The 18,638-nt window shown below is 38.1% G+C and overlaps 1 protein-coding gene across 7 annotated transcripts in view; it reads right to left on the bottom strand.

Moving 5' to 3' along the window:
* LOC131683622 (protein AF-10) overlaps nt 1–18,638 on the bottom strand; it is a 56,201-nt gene that overhangs the window by 11,351 nt on the left and 26,212 nt on the right. For 5 of the 7 annotated variants that reach the window (XM_058965752.1, XM_058965750.1, XM_058965751.1 and 2 more), the window contains exons 6-12: nt 18,273–18,398; nt 7,100–7,366; nt 6,649–7,037; nt 4,991–6,263; nt 4,752–4,929; nt 4,463–4,687; nt 4,163–4,397 (exon numbers count right to left, since the gene is read on the bottom strand). In XM_058965752.1, coding sequence (XP_058821735.1) covers nt 4,163–4,397; nt 4,463–4,687; nt 4,752–4,929; nt 4,991–6,263; nt 6,649–7,037; nt 7,100–7,366; nt 18,273–18,398 — 2,693 coding nt within the window. Of the gene's footprint in view, nt 1–3,558; nt 4,054–4,162; nt 4,398–4,462; nt 4,688–4,751; nt 4,930–4,990; nt 6,264–6,648; nt 7,038–7,099; nt 7,367–18,272; nt 18,399–18,638 lie in introns of those variants that run through there. The other 2 variants (XM_058965754.1, XM_058965756.1) reach the window with 2 other exon arrangements.

The raw sequence follows: 18,638 nt of genomic DNA on the forward strand, positions 1-18,638 counted from the left end.
GGGGACTGGCGCAAGCGAACTCGTTAGCTATGTGGCAGCAGGTGTGGTATAACTAGGAGAAAGGAAGGTTGACCTACCGACACATCCCACATGGTTCGGCTTGGGTGCATAGGAAACCGGGAGTGGTGAAATTGCATTTGACGAAGGTTCGGGCACGGATACTTCCGGAATTGCTTGGATCGGTTTGGACATGCTTCGTCACCTGTTTGCCCAGAGTGTGTGAACGTGCAAGGAAAACCGAAAGGTCTTCGAATGCCCTAGGTTCGAAGAAGTTCGTAGGGGTATGCTTGGTGTGACAGTTGACAATATCGTCGGAGACGCGCCATGACGAGCATACATGGAACGCTGTCAATAGGGTGGTTACGAGTATACTCTCCGAGCCGCAAAGAAAGTGGCGAAGGGGCCAACAATGAAGCGTTATCGGCTAGAAAGCCGCCGTGAAACCACAAATCGAGTTTTGGGAGAAATTTCGCCGCCGGGGATCTCTCCGTCGGTGTAGAATAGGTCCAATGCCGCGGACCAGTCGCATAATACGCGACGCACCACCGGGTTCGTGTTATCGGGGCGCTGTTGAAAGGGACGTCAGGCTTCACTTGAATCCTCGGACGGACCTCGACACCTTACCGAGAGGCTCGTGAGTAGACTCGATCCACCGCCGGGGCTTAGGGCGAGTAGACCACATCGAACAGCTAGCATTGGGTCGTTGGGGCGCCAGTGAACCGGAAGCTACGCTCCACCCGGAATTGCTGGGCAGACCTCAGAACCTACTGGATGGCCCATCGAGTAGACTAGGTCTCCCGCCGGGGACTAGATCGAGTAGATCGGGAGGAAGCGTGGAGCTAAATAGCTCACGGAAACGAACATCGATATCTGAAAAAATCTACCGCCGGGGAATTAACAGTAACGTAGATTCACCGCCGAGGGCTATCCGACTATACCGTTGCAAAAATGGGAGCTAATTGGCTCAAGAAACAAACTCCGGTACCAAGAGAAATCCCGCCGCAGGGGAACTTTCAGTCGGTATAGGATAGTTCAACGCCGGATAGTATCCGAGTAGATCTCAACAAAGCTGGGAGCCAAATGGCTCAAGGAACCGGATATCGGTGTCAGCGGAATTTCCTTCGTCGGGGAACTATCGGTCGGAGAAGAGTGAGTTCACCGCAGGGGACTTTCTGAGTAGATCGTGATAAGGTAGCTGAGTGACTCACGGAAACAGAAGCTAAACGGCTCATGGAATCAGCATCTAAACGGCTCACGGGGTCGTGAGCTAAAATGGTGGCGTAATAGATGGAGACGAGAAACAAGAGTCTGACTTAAATCAAAGCTCACAAGTCGAACCATTTCATGAATCAAGTGAAGCTCCGAGATAGAGCAAAAAAGCACGAGCCCCCCACGAAGTAATACCTTCATGCGAAAAAAGAGTAAGGATTGTTTTAGTGGTTAAGCACGAACGTGAGTCTTGAGTTCCACACAGTGCCAATACACCAATACACTACGAACCAGGCTTTTAAACCTTTTAAAACTTTACAGCGGTTATAAAAAACACATTCATGCGCAGTGTCCATATGCGAGAGCTCATGTTACCCCTAGTTAAGCGTGATGTCCCGCAATGAAAGGAGCTCATCTTAAGCTGAATTAATTTAGTTATAGGTTTTGTGCCCTTCGTGAGCAAAGCAGTTTTTAAACGATTTTTTCAATTGTGAAAAAATAGTTTTTACCTAAACTGTTCTCCACTAAGGAGAAATATAGTATAGTGCATCTTTTTTTTATTTTAATTATAGAGGTTTTAACCTTAAGGTCATTCGCCTCTCCTGGTTAGAAAAATCTCTTAAGAAAAATCTCTAACCTTATGTGCGGGGTTGATACTTGAACCCAAATGAGCTCTACCCGCACCCCCTCCCCCTATAGTGCTTCTTGCATTGGCTTGCATTGACAAAATAAATGTTTCAATTTCATTAGTTAGATGAGACGAAGTCGAAACGCAAATTCCATAACAAACTGAATCATCGTTCTTAAGCAATTAAAAGCTGCCAAAAGAGCTGCAATTACAAAATTTTCCAAGCATAAGACACTAGCATTACAAAACCATTACTTTCAACTTAACAACGAATGCAAACAGTAAAGCAGACCCACCTTTTTCAACTGGAAAAAGTCGAGCGTCAATTACAATCTAAGCCCAAGTTGTTCTGAAAGTATGAAAGTCCACCTTAGGATCATTCGTCTCTTTATTCAGATTAGCAAAATTTCTAACCATGTATGCGGGGTTGGGCATAGAACCCAGGTGATCTGTGTACTGCCGCTAGAAGCATAATTGTCCCATGTGTATAGGGATTCCCATAGCACATGGGACAGTTATGCTTCTAGCGGCAGTGTACAAAGCAATCGATTTACGCTATACTCGCCCCTACCGGTCTTACATTTTGTACGCCGTTAAATAGTTTTAAGCGCCGACACTAAAAAACCTATCAACTGTTCTCTGACAAATTTGCAAGTGTTTTTTATGAGCTCCTTAACCACGACAACAAGTCACTCCTTTTCTAGGACGAACCATCTACCTAACTTGCATTAATAATGCTGCCCTTCTTGCAGCAACTTCTATGTTGAAAGTCTTTAGTTCCCCGGGCCCAGATAACTTCATCGATTTTTGTCAAATAGTGCATCAACGGTTTACTTGAACCACTTCGACAAGCCTTCAAACTATCACTTACTACTGCAATATTTTCATCCTACTGGAAAGTGACCCGCACGTCTTCAGTGCATCGAAAAGGAGTCAAATCGTAACATATGCAATTATCGGGAAATCTCGTGTTTGAGTGCAGTATCCAAACTATTAGAGCTGATTGTTTTAGACACTAATTTCTTTCACTGTAAACCCTACATCGCAGACGATCAACTTCGTGTGTTGCTCAAACGATTCGTCCTTCCTACCATCGCTCAAACGATTGACAACGATCAACCCACTCTCGTTCACAATATTCGTCGACGAATTGCGAACCGATGCTATTTACATTGATCTATCTGCGGCCTTCGACAAAATCAACCATTATCGCAATAGCTAACCTAGAGAAATTCGGTATCCATGGACAACTTCTTTGCTGGTTTCACTAGCCACTTCGCCTTATACGATTAATATCTCTTACATGGACACTTAAGCTGTACGCACACGAGGCAACAGGACCTACGTCACAAAAAATTATAGTGAATACATTACAAATACGGTGAGGCCAACTATCATTCAACAATTCAGATCAACGAAGAAATGAAAATTCGGTATAGGAATCAGTGTGTATTTAGAGTATAGTTGGAAGATGTTTGGTAGTTCAGCGAGTTAAGTAGGCAAGTTGAAGCTCTTATGAGGAACATCGCTGTCATTCTGCATTAGGGTCCACTGATAATCACTATTGAAATTCTACATTGCTGCCTGCAATGTAAATCGACTGCCGAATAATGCGACAGATAACCAAATTAGTAACATCAGTAAAAAAACAGACAAAGAAAATAAGAAAACTGGTAAATTAAACAAACAGGTTTGTGAGAATAAAATAAAAACACCTCCGATTACGTCGAATCCAGCTACTTTATTCACTACAAAATAATTAAATTAAATATTTCTGGTGGTTACCCACTAACTAGTCTGACATTTTCTTTGTAAACCAGATATAAATTATATTTGAATGTAAACCTAAAAAGGCAGGACAACTAAATTTACAAAAATAATAATGTAGTATTAATGCCATACTAGAACATTTTAGTTTGTTTACGAACAACGAATCTCTAACATAAAACTCTATGTTACTTTTCTATAATAGTTGTTGTCAGCGGGGACAGGACAAAAACTGAATTCGCAATGCAATATGCGTTCGGACACGTATTCTCCTTTTCTTACAAAAAACATAAAATTTTCGAAGCGAAGTATTGCCTGTTCATTGTTTTATATGTAAGTTTCGATACTTGTGTTATGGCTTAGCCAGAAGACAGCAACGCAAACAATCGTCGTCAGTATTATGAAAAGGATGCCCTCAAAAGTTGACGTAGATTGTGTTAGGTTTCTCACTGCAGTCAGAAAGATTTGTTTGAAAAGGAAACGGAAATATAGATAAGAAACGAAACAATTGAAAAACAATGATTCCGCCAATACTACATGGGTTGGGTAGTTACTTACCTGATTGAAGAGTTACTAGTGTTCTGATGGGTGGAGCTCGAATGTCGAAAATCGATTCCATTTTCCAGTGGTACCTGATTGTTCACGTTGCTACTGAAATGAGATTGGGATTGCTGCTGTTGTGTTTGGTGTTGTTGTATTCGACTACTCCGGCTAGAAATAGTGGTTGTGCTGGTGGTTGTTAAACCTCCCCCGGATTCATGTGGTCCATTGCCGTGCATATTGTTGAAATGACCTGAGAACAATTTTAATATTATCAAACCAGACGTAGTCATATAACACTTGGGTTATCGTAAATACCTTGAGATCCTGCGGAACCAGTCCCGCTGCCACCGCCTGTACCACCCGAACCACTAGTACCACCAGTAAGACCCACGCCTCCCATTACGACAGGATTCAGTGGAATCGCTAATCGTGCATTAACTGCGAGTAGATGGTCTCGTCGAGCTACAAGATTGTTAACATGATCTTCAAGGCGGATGTTTTCGCTTCGTAACTGATGAAGACAGGATAATAACGAGGCAACTGCAAGTATAACAAGTGTAAGGAACCCAATTTTTAGGAAACTATTTATTTAATAGTAACGTACTATCGAAATGTTGAGCCTGCTCCATTAGAAACTGAGATCCTTGCTCCCATTGTCGCTCTAAGAGCTGCTCCAAACTCTGAGGAGTATTGCCGTTGGCAGTAGCCGTACCACTTCCCGACAGCATCGAAGTCAAAGACGGACCACCGGTTGGCGGCGCAGCCGTGTTACTCGATCGTGACTGTAATAATGTCGAAAATTTAAGCTTTTAGAAATATTTTGTTAGGTTAGGTACTACGCACCATTTGAATTTTTCCTGGGAATGGAGGTCCCACCAGCTGCGGGGCAGTTTCAATAAACGTGTGTGTCTCCATCTCCATATTCAGCTGGTCGGACATTTTTTGAGCCACACTGCTGTTCGGGTTTAGCTGATTGCCCAGCATGTGAGACGCATGGACAACTCCATTTTGGAACAGCTTGCTTTCTTTCATGTCCAGCGGTCCACCGACATTTGAATTCGTCGATAGCTTTCGATTGCGCTTGTTGCTGCGAACTATGCCGGAGTCGGACCCCGGAGAGCTGGGTGGAGATTCCTTGACCATCGCTTGTGGAGTAATTATAGTCGTCGTAGCTCCTATGGCTGCCGGATTGGACGGTTGTGCTTCGTAGGAGAATTTTAGTCCTCCGCTGCTACCGCTGCTAAACGGATTGGAACCGAAACTATTGTCCGGCGTTCTGGAATTAGATGGCGAGGGTATTTCAACCATTGCTTGTGAAGATCTAAGCTTCTTGCTGGTGTGCGTGACCACCACAGCATTATTACTGTTACTACTGGTATTATTGCTACTGGGGGTGCCGTGACCATGTTCTATGCCGGTATTGGTAATTAAGATACTACTATTGCTGCTGTTGTTGGTGTTGTTACTGCCAGAGTGGCTGCTGTTGATGCTGTTACCACTCCCAGTGCTGCCGCCGGGTGTTATATGATGATTTGGACCGCTGGGACTCGAAAAGTTGTTTGACGAGGTAGATACCATACCGACCATTTCAATAACGTGTGTACCGGAAGCAGCGGAAGGAGTTACAGTGGAAGTAGTGACAGATGTAGGTTTGGAAGCGTTTGCGGTAGCAGTTGCTAAATATGAAGCAGAGGAGGTGGAGTGGGAATGCTTGTCTGGATAGGATTGAGCCGATGTTCCGACGATGTGTGTCCCGATTGAAGCGGTTAGCGAGCTGTTGCTAGTATTACTGCTGGCCGAGTTAGTGTGACTAGAATTACTGCTACTACTGTTATGGGTCATATTAGGCTGGTTAATATTATTAGCGTTCGAGTGACTACTGCTGTGGCTACTGCTAGGCGTCGAACTACGAGTTGTGGTGGTGGGCTCATTGGCGTGCAGTATGTTGGAGGAAGAGGGAGAGGACGACGAGCCGGTGTTGATCAACGGTGAGGAACGCTGTATCTGCTGCTGTTGCAGTGAGCGTTTCTTGGACGTTCGCGTTTTACCGCCACCGATGCTACCGCTTCCGCTCCTGGTACTACCACCGCCACCACCACGATCCCTTGATTTTGATCTGTGTACAATATTGGGGGGATAAATAGTTGGTCTTGATTGAACTTTTGGGAAAAATACCATGTCGCAAAATTAATCGTGAAAAAAATCTAAGGGAGACTGCAAAAATGAATACCAGTTTTTTAAATGGAAGTCAGTCAAAATAAACTGAAAAAACTAAAGTAAAATGTGAAAATGTTAGTAAACGAATTCAAAATTATATGACACCGTAGCAATATTGTAAAAAAACACTTTTATGTCTTCAATAAGCTGTGCAACCAATAATTAGCCAATCCTGGCTGATTTGCATTCAACACTCTACAATCACAACTATGTACAAAAGCAAATAATACTCAAAAAGTGAATGAAAAATCTACATCTAGGCTAAAGCAACCAAATTATCGTACCTCGATCTCCGTCCAGAGATTTTCTCCTCTTGGAGCGCGGCTATTCGCACGTTCGACGTTTGCTTTTCATATGTAATTTTAAGACCACCATCACCACCGCCCGGAATAATAGGCGATGACGAAGTACTCTGTATGGCACTCATCGACACAGGCGAAACACTCTGTAGTACGGACACACTGGACGATAACCCGACCAGGTTCAGATCCATTCCGCTGGATGGGAACGAATGAATTTGTTGTTGCGAACCAGCGCTACTAATGATGGCAGGTGACGATCTCATTGACGGCGATTGTCGTTCGAGCATCGGGTGAGTCGGATTCTGGATGACGTGGCCAGGAATAATAGATTGCAGTTGTATCACCGGACTGGATCGATTGCTTGTTGCATTCTGAGTGACGGACAAATGAACAGTTTTGAAAAATAAATGCATAAATGAATAAAAATTCTTACCATTATTTGCTCCCCCGTTCTCTGGGTCAACTGTTGATATAAGCTCGATCCCGACGACATTTGCCCCGGTGAAATAATGTTCGGTGTGTTGCCGCTAACACTGCTGCTCGGAGCATTGTTATTTGTGCTGGAGGCACTGCTGTTACTTGTAGGTAGGTTTATTCCAGGTACGGTAGCTGTCGACAAGGGAACGGACACCACTAGACTCGGTGTGTGTTGCTGTCCCTGCTGTTGCTGTTGTTGCTGCTGAAGTTGAGGTGAATTGGGCTGTAAAAAGGAAAGGAACATTCAAATGCTTGTAGAGAATCGTCGTTTATAAGCACCAGTCATATAACAACACAAACGGGCTATTATCCATAATTAGGACAAATATTGACACAGGAATAAAATTGCATTAGGTTAACATAATCGTAACTAGTCATTTAGTCATTTAGGATAATGATTTTGCATGTTACATATTTTTACAAGAACAAATATAACAAAACCAGTTTGGCACAATTCGCTTGAATAATATAAACGGTAGGGCGAAATTGGGTGATTTCTTTCTTTGTGCTGTGAAGATGTATAAAAATAAGATCCTTTAATAAATAATGAATGTATCATTCATCAAAAGACACAAAATACCTACAATATATAGATGTTATCTCATTTTTTTTTTGAATTCCAAAAGAACAAATGAGAGCTCTTGAGTAGTAAAAAAATAGAAGCATTTTACTTTGATAATTGGTAGGGTAGACGAGCCCTTACTCATCTCATTAGTCAGAATGTCACACTATTTTGTTGATAACTCGACTTAGAGTGACTGGATTGCGCTTAAACAGGTATCATCTTTGCTTCGTTCCGCAGAAGCAGTACAGTTGAAAATTTTGCCTGGAAAATGCTCGCGTTTGAGCGAAGCGAAAAGTCGATTATAACGTACCCTTATGCATCCTACCATTTGAGCTAATGCGTTGAATAGAGATAGCAGACACTGTTCAAACTAACGTGTTTAAATGGGTGGGATGAATAGAGGAACTAAAAAGAATTAGGGCGCAGTAACCCTATGTCGTCTCTTTTGTAGTTTAACATTTAGTTTTTCAGATCTATCGATGAAAATCATCCGAATACCACAAAAAATTATTTAAATCCATAAACTTAGAGATATGTGTTTTTGAATCGATCCTCCTGTCGAGAGCTGATTTAAAATCCGACATATTTTTAATTAACCCTTTTAAGACAGACAGTGAAGACTTTTCATTGCAATATTTGAATCATAATCTGATAGATTGTGTGTTTTCTTTTTGAGAGTTGTCCTATTGGATCTATAGAGCTAGGTTCTCGGAAGGGCTCCCCGTCAGAATCACATACTACAATTTGCAGACGAGACAGGCGGATGGCGCCCACTAAAACACCGCTTTAGGCCAATTGTAGCGGTTCAGCTATGTGCGGGCGAAGGGACTTCACGATCGCGTGTATCATCGCGAAGCACTCGAGCATTTGTGCGTTAACGTGTTCGATCGCGTGTGCGTTTGTATGTCGCGTGTTCTAACGTGTATGTAACTCGCGTGTATAAATTCTATTTTAAAACCGTGTGCCGTTCGCTTATTCGTCTGTATTCTTGGATGATCGGGCGCGGACCGTGAATCTGATACTTAATTTTTGATGTGCGGCTCAGATGCTAGAAGAAAGTGAGATCTATCATATCACTAGAGTTCCATCCATCTACGCAACCGTTTGCTACAAGTGTTTGACAGCTGCATTCCAACTGCATTGCATCGATCACTGCGCCACCTACAAACGTTTGCCAAATGTGTTTCCGATGTCTAAATTTATTCGGAATTTCAGTAGTGGGTATTTACACACATTTCGAATCGAGCCCAAACGTCTGTTATCTGTGGTTCAACTGAAGGCATTAGTCCAGACCGCTAGGGCCGATGAAAGACTTCCGGACGTGACCGTTTCCTGATGACTCTAATGAAGTAGAATAGAAAAACACATGTAACATGCAATCAAACTCGCCTAAATGCATTGTGTTAGGCTTTCATCATGCTGATCTGGCCGGGAATTCACGTGCGTCGGTAAATTCATTATACCCTAATTTATCCAATCCCACCTTCCCGAATGAATAGAACCAAATGCGCAAATTGAATACCAGAAGTATTATACGCCAGTTCCGCATCCATTCCTTGATCCAAATGTCACAAATACTCAGACAAACACATGCACAAATAGACATACAGTTGTACACTAGTACGAAAAACTACGATTATTACAAAACGACAGCTAATAAGTTTCTACTTATGTATTCATTAAATTAATTTAATTATCAAATTACTTTAATTAGTCTACGCACGACGACGAAGCCGACCGATAAATGGACATACAATGACTCTCAGTGTGAGGCCCGTTCACGAATATCACCATCAAATTGTGGAACGATCTTTGCAACCACAGCAAAAGTCAATCCACGTCGACCCGCCAGTCGGCCGCGTCACCTCGCACAGACTAGTGGTTGAGCGTTGGTATGCGCCGGTGTAGAGTATGAAAGAACATAGAACATAAAAAGGCGCATAAGCCCCTTCTCCTCGATGCACCACTATCGAGGCGTAATGCAATAACCATCTTAAGGTTCAACTGAGAACGCTCAGAAAGCGTCCATTTTGGAACACGAAAAAAGCAGTTTTTTCACAAACCGTTGGAAAAATGTTCATGAAAATTAATCAATGTATTTGGGGAATTGATAGAACACGATTGATTGATTTTCGTGAAGATATTTGCAACGTTGTGAGAAAAAACTACTTTTTTCGTTTTCCAAGATGGCTGCTTTTCCAAGCTTTCTCAGTTGAACCTTAAAGCAATTGTCTGTCAGAGGCTCTGTAGCACTGATGCACGCAATGTGCTTGGTGATGTTTGCAATACCGTCAAATCCCTCAACCTTGGGGAGGGTAAAATAAACGTTTCATAACCAAAATAATTTCATAATTTCATGACCAAAAAAATAAAACACCTGTATTGTAATTTTCTTGGAGCATGTTGATTTTTTTCACTAGCTGGATAAGATAAATTAGAATACGGATAAATCATAAATCCAATCCATCTTTCGACATCTTGCCATGTGAACGACTCGTTACAGAACAGTGTGAAGACTACACACTTTTCATGTAATAGATTTGCTTAAAAACGCAAAATCACTGGATAATGGCTCGACATCTCTATATTTAGTTTTCTTTTTATAAATAGGTCAGTAACATTCCAATCATACATGAGAAAAGTCAATCTAAATATTGCAAGTACGCTTCTCTTTCAAAAAGATTTTGCTTGATATGAATTTTGACAGTCCTCGTGTTTGATCGGTAGGAAACTAATATATAACTGGTAACAAATTATTGATATGTCGAGCCATTATTCAAATACTCAGCGTTATTTAATATATTAAATTTTCACGATACATAATTGACGAATTCAAATTATTTTATTATACAACTTGCACGTATCATGATGCCAACACTGCGAAATGAGCCCTGTGGTAACTAAATCTGTTTCCTATAAGTCAAATTCGAAGACGTTAAATTGGTTCCACACTGGCTTCAGAAATCGTATTACTACACGCAAAAAAAGTTTTGGTTGAAATTACTATTTTATAGGGTTAAATTAATTACATTGTACCCACAATTTTCAGCTGATAATGAATATGATTTCGCTGCAACCATGTAAACAACCATTTCTACCATATTAATATATCTTTGGTTTCTGTAGTTTTCACTATGTTTGTAGTATATTCATCTCACCGTATGGTATTCGTTTTTACTATGAAAGTAGTCAAGTTGAGAACTAATATTCTCCCGTGACGATTTAAGTTCATAGTAAAATTTACCATGCACGATATATTTTTACTGTAAGATTTTGCTAGATTCTGCTAATAGTTATGAATGCATTGAGAGGTCTAGTTTTTTAGAAAATATACTTTATTTACGAGTACTTACGGATGACTATGATGAAGCTTGAGCTCAAATTCCAGACAGAATTCAACTAGTCTGGTTTATGGTCATCCTAAAAGAATCAATTATATCGACAGTTTGTCATAACACTATCAAAATTTCATTTTAAACTTACCACTAGACTTTCCAGTAATGTTTTCCGGTTTTTTGGTGTATGTTAAATTATATTTATTTTGTAAAAAATTCGTTCTCACAATAAAATAAGCAACACAAATAACCTTGTTGCGACGAAAAACAAAAACAAGTTAATTGGATCGAAATGGCGCACGTCAACATTCTCTTGACACTTAGAAATACTATGTTTAATTAATTTAATTTAAATTAATTTTCCATTATTTTTACCATTTTCATCCATAGTAAATTTGAACACAGATTTATTGTAATTTTTACAAGAATATTATTTTCTGTGAGTTGTCTTGTTTTTTATGTTTTTAACGACATTCAATTAGCAAGGGACTGGAAAATTAAGTATATTTCTCAATATTAAGAGCCATACACTGATAAAAAATCACACTATAAAACCAAGGGAAATTTAACATCATTTTCAAGTGCACTTGCAAGTTGAAAAGCAAATCAAATGATTTCCCTTCGATTTTCACATGAAAATCTATTAAAACGCAGTTCATGTGCTATTTCAAATTGTATTCATACTATTTTCACATGAATCCGATATGTTTTACCATTGAATTTTGGTTGCCATGCTGTTGAGTCGCATAGTATGAACTTTCCACATAACATTCATGTGAAAAACATATAGTGCATATCCATATGTAAAACAATTGATATCGCTGATTCTTCTACCCATTAAATCTATAGGTAAAACTAATTGATATTCACGTGTAAGTCATTTGGAAATCTTAGTCAATGGTATTTCTTATGATGTTTATATAATTTTCACATAATGTTCGCAAGAATTCCACTACAAAATCACATGCCCCACATAGATATTCAAATGGTATGCGTAAGCTTTTCATGTGTTTTACAATTGAATCAATTGAAGTGTTTTCCACATGATGTTAACTTGTCTAGTTTTTTCAGTGTAGTACTCAAGGGAGAGCAAGGAGTTGAAGGAAGAAAGTTTTAGAAAAGCGTGGAAAGGGTCATATGAGCAAGCTTAGAGTTTACCGGCGACATAACCATTTGTCTGCTACTGCAGGAGTCAGGATCTTTTGGCATTAGAAATGCGAATCACCTGAGTCTACGGCATGTCAGGACGAGCGTAAAGTAACTTGTTACCTCATGCTGTCGGAACCGACAAAAAGTTAAGTCACGATAAACTTCCACACTAAGCTTTTTTACGACGCTTAAACTGATTGAATGAGCTAGTTTTTGCCCTAGTTGTTTTGTCTTAGTATTTAACCAGCGAAACTATCAAATTCTTGAGCCAACCGAATCAACCAGCCATTTGTTGGGAGCACTGCTAGTTTTTCCACAACTATGTCTGTTTTCCGCGTATTACTAGTTGGGGTTGATCATTTTGAAATAGTGATTGCCAAAAAAGTCTATCTACTGGTATATCCTTCTAACTTCAAAATTGATTTTGAGGTACACAGGGAGTCTTCAATATAACGTACATTTTCTTTTAAAAAAATGAGCGAATCCTACACATTTCTTTTATAAGAAATGTAAAAATGTACGTTGTATGGAATTGTACGTTACATCGAAGCGTGATTTATTTGTTGAATTCTATTTCAATATCTAATTCAAAATCTAACTAGCAGTGTGAGCTTTTCTCCTAAACACATTGTAATGATTTGAAGTTTACAGCATATATGAACCAAACGAATCATATGAAGTCAAGCAAACTTGTTGAAAAGGTCCTATGTGCAAATGAGAGCCTCTCTTTGTTTGCTTTCTCTTCCGCTATTAACACAGTCGCATTTGCGTTTTCTGCTTAACACTTTGCATGATATGCTAGTCGAAATCAAAATCTACCAATATAAACTGGAACATTATAGGAAAGATTAATGGTGAAGCCGTGATAATCGAAAGAGAAAGTAAACAAAGAGAGGCTCTTTTGCACATAGGTCTATTTCAAAAACAAATTCAAGAATTCAATTATATACAGTACCGGACATAAAAAATGCACCAAACACTGGAATTCCACTTTTTGTAAATAATTGAATTATTTGCAGATTTTTTCGGTTAGTTTTTCTGAAAGGTGACTGACAATAGTATCACACGCACATATGATTAATTAATTTAAGCGTATATCTAATAAACTACACTACCAAAATAAGACCGCACAAAAAATGCACCAAGGCACTTATTGTATGATTTCAGTTCGCTTTTTCCCTCAAAATTATTTTTCTTTTGTCAACATTCGAAACAACTAGTTATGAGGAAATCGTGCAAGAATTATGTGTACAGTCGTGATTCGCTGGACCGCTTTTTAGTTGGACCTCCGCTAGTTGGAACATTGTCCAACTAAAAAGCATCTAAACGTCAAAATCTCATGTCAAATTGACTTTGACAATCTTTTCACCAATCTTTTACGCTGCTAATGTCTTCTTTGAAGAGTTTTTGACATTTATCAGTCGGTTCAACTAGCGAAATAAATTCGTTAGTTAAACATTGGCTGTGGCCTAGACTGCCCAGAAAAAAATTAATTTTTGAAAACTCAATCGGCCCACCCCTGAGTCGATTCCTAGTCCCACCAGGAGTACTTGCTCCAAATTTGAAGTAAATCGGACAAGTCTACCTACCGGACCAACGTGCCTGAAGTTTGTATGGGATTTTTCGTCAATTTACATGAAGAAAACCCACTATGCATCGTATTACCACTGTAGATGAAAATAAGAAAGATAATTTAATTGTCTACAACTTTGTCGAAGACTGCTAGTTAATCCGGCTTTGTTAAAAAAATTTATTACACTTGTAAGGAAGTGATGTCTGAATTAGTTTTGCATGGGGCCTAGCAGTGCATGGTTGTGTATCAGTATTCGATTCATACGAACTAAACATTTTTGTGAAATAACCGTTAGATTTGGCTCAATAGTATGTTCAGAAGAATTGTAGTAAATAATATGAGTTATGTTTTGGTTAGAAAATTTTAGTTCCACCTGTGACCGCATAGAGGGCGAAACACTAACTTTTAATAGAAGAGAGATAGATGTTCGGAAGAATTACTAAAAAAAATGCCTGTTCTACAACTTTGTAGAAGACGTCTAATTCCTATCTCTCTCCGTTGAAAAGTTAGTGTTGGCGTCCTCTATGCGGTTACAGGTGGAACAATTTTTTTCTAACCAAAACATAGCTCGTTAAGTTAAATCTAACCATTATCGAACAAAAATGTATAGTTGGTGGGAATCAAGTACCGATACACAACCATGCACTGCTAGGCCCCATGCAAAACTGACTCGCTGACTGACATCACTTCGTTAAAAGATTAATAACTTCATTTAACAAAGCCGGATTGACAAACAGTCTTCGACAAAGTTGTAGACAATTAAATTATCTTTCTTATTTTCATTTACAGTAATAATACGATGCATAGTGGGTTTTCTTCATGTAAATTGACGAAAAATCCCATATAAACTTCAGGCACGTTGGTCCGGTAGCTAGACTTGTCCGATTTGCTTCAAATTTGGAGCAAGTACTCGTGGTGGGACTAGGAATCGAATCATTTTTTTCTTGTCACTACTGTGGCCCAACCAACGAATCACGACTGTATTATGACATCGTTCCGTCTAAATGTTTAGGAAAAAACGCGTGATCGCTGTGCATTCTGACATCTGTCATACAACGGCCGAAATCATTTATAACACTAATTTACAAGGAAAATAAAACTTCGAGAAAAAGTAAAAGTATTTCCTGCAAAACATGGAAGATGGATGGATTTTTCAGCAAGATGACTACCCCAAACATCAAGAATCAGTAGCGACTGGCTCAAATGGCACGTTCATCATGTTGATCGGAGATTTGTGCCTTTCCGTGATTTGTATATTTATCATTTCCTGATGGGAAGGATTGGGGACACGATATTATTTTTTTAAGGAATATAGCATAGTGTATATCGCATTGATTTGCTAATCCAAATAAAGTTCCAATTTATTGTGTCCTACCGGAAAATTAGAATTTCTTTTCATACGAGATACCATGCTTGATAAGTTTCTTGTTTAGGAACATAAATCGTGTTTTCTTCCTAAAACTAGCACTAAGTTGAGGAATTCCACGAAGATCGATCCGAATATATTTAAATCGTGACCTACCATCTTAGATTCCTATGAAACTTTACACGTTTCACCGACATGAAAGACCAAACATTTTTCACAAGTAGTAAGATTATTTTAAATCAAGAACAATTTTTTAAACGGCCGTAGACATTTCTACGTGCCTTAATTTCATTTTTTTTGATCGATTGCTGTATTTTATACAATAGAACTTTCTTAGAATGAGTTACAGGGAATGAAAAATTCTATACGAAAAAAATATACACCGAAAATTTTTTTTTTCGAAAACAAAAATTTATGCTTTAAATTCAAATTTCAAAAAAAAACATTTTTTCTAATTTATTATATTTTGTCAACAAAAACCTAAAGAGAAAGGAAACATTTTGAATATGATTGTATGATGGAGAACTTACCGGTAAAAAAGTTTTTCGAACAATAACTTTATACATTTTTTAAATTTCATATTAATTGACACACAAAACTGTAATTTTATTACAGAATATAATTCTGAGTATCAATTTAAATCAAAATGCATTTAACAAAAATCTTCCAAAATGCGATAGTTTTCGAGATATTTGGAATTTTGTTCTAAAAAAACAATAAATTCGTGTAATTAAAAGTTATTCGCGTTACCCCATCACAGAACGTCAAAAATCTAATGTCTACCATTTAAAGACGTAAAATAAACCTTTTCAGTGTATTTGGATCAGGGAGAAGCTTTCAAAAAAAGTATTCCCAACAACAACTTTTGACATATTTTCAAAGTTCATACTATTTGCAGTTAAAAATACAATTTTCTTTTTGAATATGATTCTAAAAGACATTTTAAATAAAAATGCAGATGGCGAAAATTTTCTGAAATGTAGTAGTTCTCGAGATATTTTAAATTTTGTTATAACAACACAATTATTTTGCTTTATTACGACCTTTTCACAAGTTATTCGCCTTTCTCCATCAACAACAATCGGTTTTTCAAAAGGCCCATAACATTTCCTGTAACTTCTCCTTTGACATCAAAGCGATATTGTAACTCATTTGAAAGCGACATGAAAACAACCAAAATATGATCGAACCATTTAGTTTAATCTTCAGACCCTATGGTTGAATAGTATTTTGTTTTCCTATAGATTTCAAATGGTTTACAATATCGCTTTGATGTCAAAGAGAAAGTTACAGGAAATGTTATGGGCCTTTTGAAAAACTTGTTGTTGATAGAGAATCGCGAATAACTTCGGAAAAGGTCGTAATAAAATAAAAGAATTTTGTTGCTATAAAAAATTTAAAATATCTCGAGAACTACTACATTTCAGAAAATTTTGTTAATATCATTTTGATATTCAAAAAGACATTTGTATTATTGAGTGCAAATAGCATGAATTATAAAAATATGTCAAAAGTTGTTAGGAAAACTTTTTTATTAAAAGCTTCTCCATCATCCAAATACACTGAAAAACGTTCTTTTGCGTCTTTAAAACGATAAACATTAAATTTTTGACAATTTATGATGGGGTAACGCGAATAACTTTTAAAAAGGGCATAATTACACGAATTTACTGTTTTTGTTGTGACAAAATTCCAAATATCTCGAAAACTATCGCATTTTGGAAGATTTTTGTTAAATACATATTGATTTAAACTGATACTAAGAATTGTAATATGTAATATACTTTTTTTATTTTGAATAGAGAGATTTTAACCCTTAGGCTCTTTTCGGGTTAGAGAAATTTGTTTTTGGAAAAATCTCTAACCTTGGGACTCGAGCTGCATACAAGGCAATCGATTTACTAACTACGCTATGCCCGTCTCATATTTTGTAATAAAATTACAGTTTTATATGTCAACTAGTATGCAATTTAAAGTTATTGTTAGAAAAACTTTTTTTCCGATAAGTTCTCCATCATAGAATCAACATTTTTTTCGTTCAGAAATATTCATCCCTTGTAATTCGCTCTCAGAAAGTTTTGCTGTATTAAATACAGTAATCGAACAAAAAAAAATTGAAATTATGGCACGTAGAAATGTCTACGCCCTTTTAAAAAATTGCTCTTGTATCAAAATATTGCAATTGTCAGAGAAAATCATGGATATTCATAAACCGAACACAACATTAAAGTTTCGTTCGAAACGACGATGGTTATATTTTGTGGTCGATCGGTTTCTCATGGAATTCCTCAGTTATTTTGGCTTTAAGTAAGTGTCGTATTCTGATGAGACGAAATATTTTTGAAAAAAATTTCTTTGAAAAGATAAAATAAATACCCTTTTTTCCAACTATTGTTACAATTGAAAACCTCTACTACTTGTCCACAAGCGATTAAGTGTTACGACCGCACCGAATTGATGCACAAACAAGACTAAACTTCGTACATTGCTTTTTTAACTGCATGCTACTTGACCACAGCATATTTATCTTTAGATATGCTCCTGGCAGTTTCATTGCAACTGTACATCCAACAAGTTCACATGAGTTACAATTTGAGACGGTGGCTCAGGTTGTTTTAGCGCAATAATCTTTTTTGCTTATCATTCATCATTGCTTATTCACCATTTGACAGTTTTAGGTATTTTGACTAACAACCGTCTTACCTTACGTCTTACTTCAATAAACGCATTTTGATCGAATGAATCGCAGAACAATTATTAAGTTTCAATATTTTCGCTTGGATAATTTTTACATTGTATGAAATTAATGCTATAGATTATGAGCAAGCATAATGGAGAAATTACATGATGTTACGCTGCTGATATAAGCCAAACTGCTCAAGTCATGTATGTCCTGTTTGAAACTTTTTGTCGGTGTTACTAGTAAAAGGGTTATTTTTTGCAGTAACTCTCTCTTTGTTTCGTCTATTGTTTCCCAATCTGTTTGTGAACTGGAAAGTATCAAAAAATAATCCTAGAAATACACCTTCAAGTTCAACTGGATAGAAATAACATTTGATCGCTTTGCCTAATATTAAGGTGGCTCCCGTTTGTACTTGACTACAAAAAGATTATAGTTTATAAGATCATTGTGAAACTTACCTGTTGCTGATGTTTGATCGACGACGAGATGACATTCGATCCGTGAGACTGAATCAAATTAGGACTAACGTTCTGTAGATTGAGCTCACCGCTCGGTTGATGAGGAGAGTTCGGTTCAGTTTTGGCCTGCGGGGAAGAAACATCGAAAACAAAAACATTCCATTACTATTAGAAATTCTGCGCGCGGACATTTTCTATTTCAAATACGAATGCCATAAAACACACTTCATCGTCCGTTCTATCCCTTCTGCGCTTCTTCTCGCGTCGATCCTTTTTGTGACTTTTGTGTTTCATCCCTGCTCAAGTAAAATCGCACCTCGATAATCACACAGCCTTGCGAAGGTCACCAGATACCAAACGAAACAA

Source organism: Topomyia yanbarensis, chromosome 2 (assembly GCF_030247195.1).
Source record: "Topomyia yanbarensis strain Yona2022 chromosome 2, ASM3024719v1, whole genome shotgun sequence".
NCBI classification, from domain to species: Eukaryota; Metazoa; Arthropoda; class Insecta; order Diptera; family Culicidae; genus Topomyia; species Topomyia yanbarensis.